Source organism: Plectropomus leopardus, unplaced genomic scaffold (assembly GCF_008729295.1).
Source record: "Plectropomus leopardus isolate mb unplaced genomic scaffold, YSFRI_Pleo_2.0 unplaced_scaffold4708, whole genome shotgun sequence".
NCBI lineage: Eukaryota > Metazoa > Chordata > Actinopteri > Perciformes > Serranidae > Plectropomus > Plectropomus leopardus.
In genome coordinates, this window is record NW_024651645.1 from 1 (window position 1) to 4,079 (window position 4,079).

The 4,079-nt window shown below is 37.6% G+C and overlaps 1 protein-coding gene across 1 annotated transcript; it reads right to left on the reverse strand.

Moving 5' to 3' along the window:
• Positions 1-99: 99 nt before the first annotated feature.
• LOC121939388 lies at positions 100-3,836 on the reverse strand (the record flags this gene model as incomplete). The annotated part of the gene is made up of 5 exons (XM_042482410.1): positions 3,568-3,836; positions 3,281-3,406; positions 1,839-1,919; positions 994-1,074; positions 100-255 (listed from the first exon to the last, which is right to left on the reverse strand). Coding segments are annotated over exons 1-5 (709 nt in total), but the record flags the coding sequence as incomplete, so codon positions are not given.
• Positions 3,837-4,079: the final 243 nt, after the last annotated feature.

Sequence of the window (4,079 nt, forward strand, 5' to 3'; positions counted from 1 at the left end):
TATTCAGTATGTTAGAATTAATTTACTCCAGCTTGTTTATCGTGCAGCCTCCAGGACTGAACTTTGTTCTCTGTCTGCTGTCGTCAGTGAATAGCATACAGCATGTCAGACAAGCAAGTTTCCACAAACCTTTTCCCTCTCTGACGCGGGGCCCCGTGCTGTCAGTGTTTCCGCAATAGATGGTAAATTTGAAGGTGTCTCCTGCAGGGGAAGAGAACCCAATGTCTGGGCCTTGGAAGGGCTTTTTGTCTGGCTCTATCAGAAACAGATATTCAGAACATAGAACAAATGAGGCAGGTTACAAATATGAGATAAAAAATAAATAAATTAAATATTATGATATCTAATAGGAAGGACACATTTTGGAACAAGAGTTACACTCAAGGAACATGGAGAGTGCTGAACAGCATAATTTAAAAAGGCACTGGAAAAGCAGACAATCCAATTTTTTTGTAAAAGATAGCAGTATAATATTGAATACAGCAAGAGAAATTGGCAATAAATTGATTTTAAATGTTGAATACAATGTAGCTAATGAGACTGTGGAACCAGATAGAAGATAAGAACAGTTTACTTGAAAACCTGTTCATAAAAAACTCCAGCTCCATTATAATTAGGTGTCTTGATGAAAAGGAAAGACTTGATATTGTTTAAAAAACACTATCCACTATCCCAATGACAATGTTATAGAAAAGAGCTATTGTAAATTGTAAATCAGTTGGATTATTACAAACCAATCAATGCACTCTTTATTAACTTGCATGCTTTAAAACTTAATATCAATTGTAAAATAATTGATATTTCCTGTCAGTATGTCTTGTTTACTATTTAAATTCATGCCTTATTGTTATTCATTCTTTTCTATGTGCATTGTTTTTGGAATATATTTCTGCTCCAGCTTGTTTGTAGTGCAGCTTCTAAAACTTGTCTTTTTATGTCTTCTGTGATCAGTGAACAGCATTTAGGAAGCCAAACAAGCAAATTTCCACAAACCTGTTCCCTCTTGGGGTGTACCATTCTGGGGATCGCTGTTAAAATCTAAGGTGTAGACCTCGGGGGCAGGTAAACCAATATCTGGATTTTGAAAAGGTAAATATAACAATTAAAATGGAAAATAATTTAATCAAAGCTGAAGTGTAGAGCATAGAAAAAAATGTGTGTGTGTGTGTGTATATATATATATATACACATATATATACACTTAGTTTAGAGTAAGTTATTAACAACTTACAGCAACATTGCGTGGTTTACCTTACAACTGTACATAACACATTCTCTTCCCTTCTCACTGTGACGCTCTCTGTCCCAAACAAACATGTACACACACACACACACACACACACACACAAACACATAGCTTGGACTCAGCCCTTGTCTTTGTCCTCATCTTAGTCCTCAGTGCTGATAATAGTGCTATTATAATGCATAAGGTTGGCTGTTTGTGGGTCGGATTGGATTGGGTTGATTGATTAACACATATTTTTGTGGATTGGTTGGTGCAAATTCACTGTAAAATCTGAAGAGTTTATCTTAGTTGAAATAATCTTGGGAACTGATTTCCCTGAAAAAGCGAGGTAAATATAACCATTAATCTAAATTTATGTTTCCTTTTATATCCAAGTTATTGCAATTTAAAAATGACAAGTAAAATTACTTGTTAGCAACTTCAGACAACCAAGGTAGTCTAACTTAACATGATCATGACAAAGAGGATTTTGCAAATGATAAAGTTAGGAGGTTACAAATATGAGGTTAAAAAATAAATCACTTAAATATTATGAGATTTAATAGGAAGGGAGGAGACATTTTGGAGCAAGAGTAACACTCAAGGAACAAACCTTTTTCCTCTTGGGGTGCACCAATCTGGCGATAGCCGGGAACGTTGAAGGTTACTCCCTCGGGGGCAGGGAACCCAGTGTCTGGATTTTGAAAGGGTAAAGATAACAATTAAATTGTAAAGTAAATTAATCACTGAAGTGTAGAACATAGAAAATAAACCTGTGTGTGTGTGTGTGTGTGTGTGTGTGTGTGTGTGTGTACTTACAGTGTGCGTAATGACTGTGTGCTGCTTATGAATTTTCCTGGGGATGTTGCTCTTGACACCCACTGCAAATGTAAGGGCTACCATTGGTGGGCCACAGGCTCAATCATCATTATGTTCGTCTACCTCATTTAGCAATAGATAGTAACAAAAACTCGTCACTTATTACCTATTTTGTCATAGTGTAAGCTGTTTTGTTGAGTTGCTTGTTAGCAAAATGCTGTGAATTGTTTAAGTTGGCCATTTTTGGAAGGTAAAAAAGGGAAGTGAAGCTGTAATGTAATGCTGTGGACAATTTGGGAAAATAATAAAGAGTGTTACTGTCTTGGTTCACACTGGTTCAACTTAGGCTTGCCAATTTACCAACGCCTAGTCCCAACCCCAACCCAAGTCTCTGTGCTTTGGAGTCAAGTTTCTCTTCTGCATCCTGTTTTTACTTTAGATATCTGCTTTACTTCACTGTTTCATTTTTGCTTTCAGCTTTATAGGAGTTGTGTTGAGTTACTACTGATAAAAAATTTTTTTAATATTTTGCTGAATCATAATAAAATCTTTGACGTCACATGTAAGACATGTAACATATAGCCTTTTTAATTGTGAAGAATTCATAGGAAATTAAATGTGTTCATCACTGAATTAGCTGAACCTCATTAGCAGCTTTTCTTTAATAAAAATAAGTCTGTTAAGCAAGAGTACAAGCAGAAACAGCCACAGTTAGATGAAGGGGGGCAGACAGCGGGCTCTTACTGCACCTCTGCAAACAGCTCACCCTCAGCACTGAAAAACACTTGATCAGCATAACCTTAAGGGGACTTTAAACTGTGGATCAGCCCACTGTTTTGAATGTCATCACTCATCTGTCAGTGGTTTAAGACACAGCTACAAGTTGATAGCCCTGTGTCAATGGAGACGCACACCCCTGCTGCACTGGGCTGACGTGCTGAGTGAAACCAAACCAAACCAAGCCACTTAGGGCGGCTACCATGGACACAGACGAAATCCACATAAAATGTATCAAATTTTCCCTTTAACAGATGTTTATTGTTGATATTATTAATAGAAGAACAACAATTTCCACAATAGAAAGCTATATAATGTGTCGTGAAACAAGGTTTAAAAAATCTTTTAATTAATTTACTCCAGCCTCATCGTAGTGCAGCCTCCAGAACTTGAATTTCTTTAAATCCTTTGCGGCCAGTGAACATTGTACAAGAGTCAGACAAGCAGATTTCCACAAACCTGTTCCCTCTATGAGGCCGGGCACCTTGCTGTCACTTTTCTCAAGATTGATTTGAGGGCCGTAGATGTTTCCTTCAGGAAAAGAGGGCCCACTGTCTGGGTTGCGGAGGGGCTGCTTCTTTGGCTCTTTAAGGAACATTTTTTTTTTTAAATGGATCAAAAGAGGCAGAAATTCCAAAAAAGGTTGGACACACCTACATATATATGTATATAGCTAACTTGTCATAAATGTACTTTGTAGTCAGTGAACCGTGTACAGGATGTCAGGCAAGCAAATTTCCACAAACCTTGTCCCTCTCTGAAGCTTTGCATCTGACTGTCAGTAATCCAGCTGTAGATGGGAAACTTGTAAAGATCTCCCTCAGGGGATTTCACTTCCACCTTGTTAGGAAGCCAGTTTTCTGGAGTAAATAAGGACTGCTTGTCCAGCTCTATCTGGACCAGCTTTCCGATAGAGACAGGGCAGGACACGGTAAAACTACACACCTGGAGCAATGACAGAAATGATTTGAAAAGATGATTTGATAAAGTGTATTGACTGAGCTTAATCATCCCAATAAATAGCATACGATTACTGAAGGTGAAACCTTGTGCACTAAGCACAGTATGTGCACTGCATAAAATATACATTTTTTAAAGATTATTGGGACCTTTTGTTGCTTTGGTCATCTTTGTGGCTGTCGGTTGAAGATATGTGGCACATATCCCATTTCTGCCCACGAGTCTGAGTTTGTGAGGGCTTTCATCAGCTTCTCTAAATGTATATTTTCTGTGCTTATACTTTTATATAGTTAAAGTT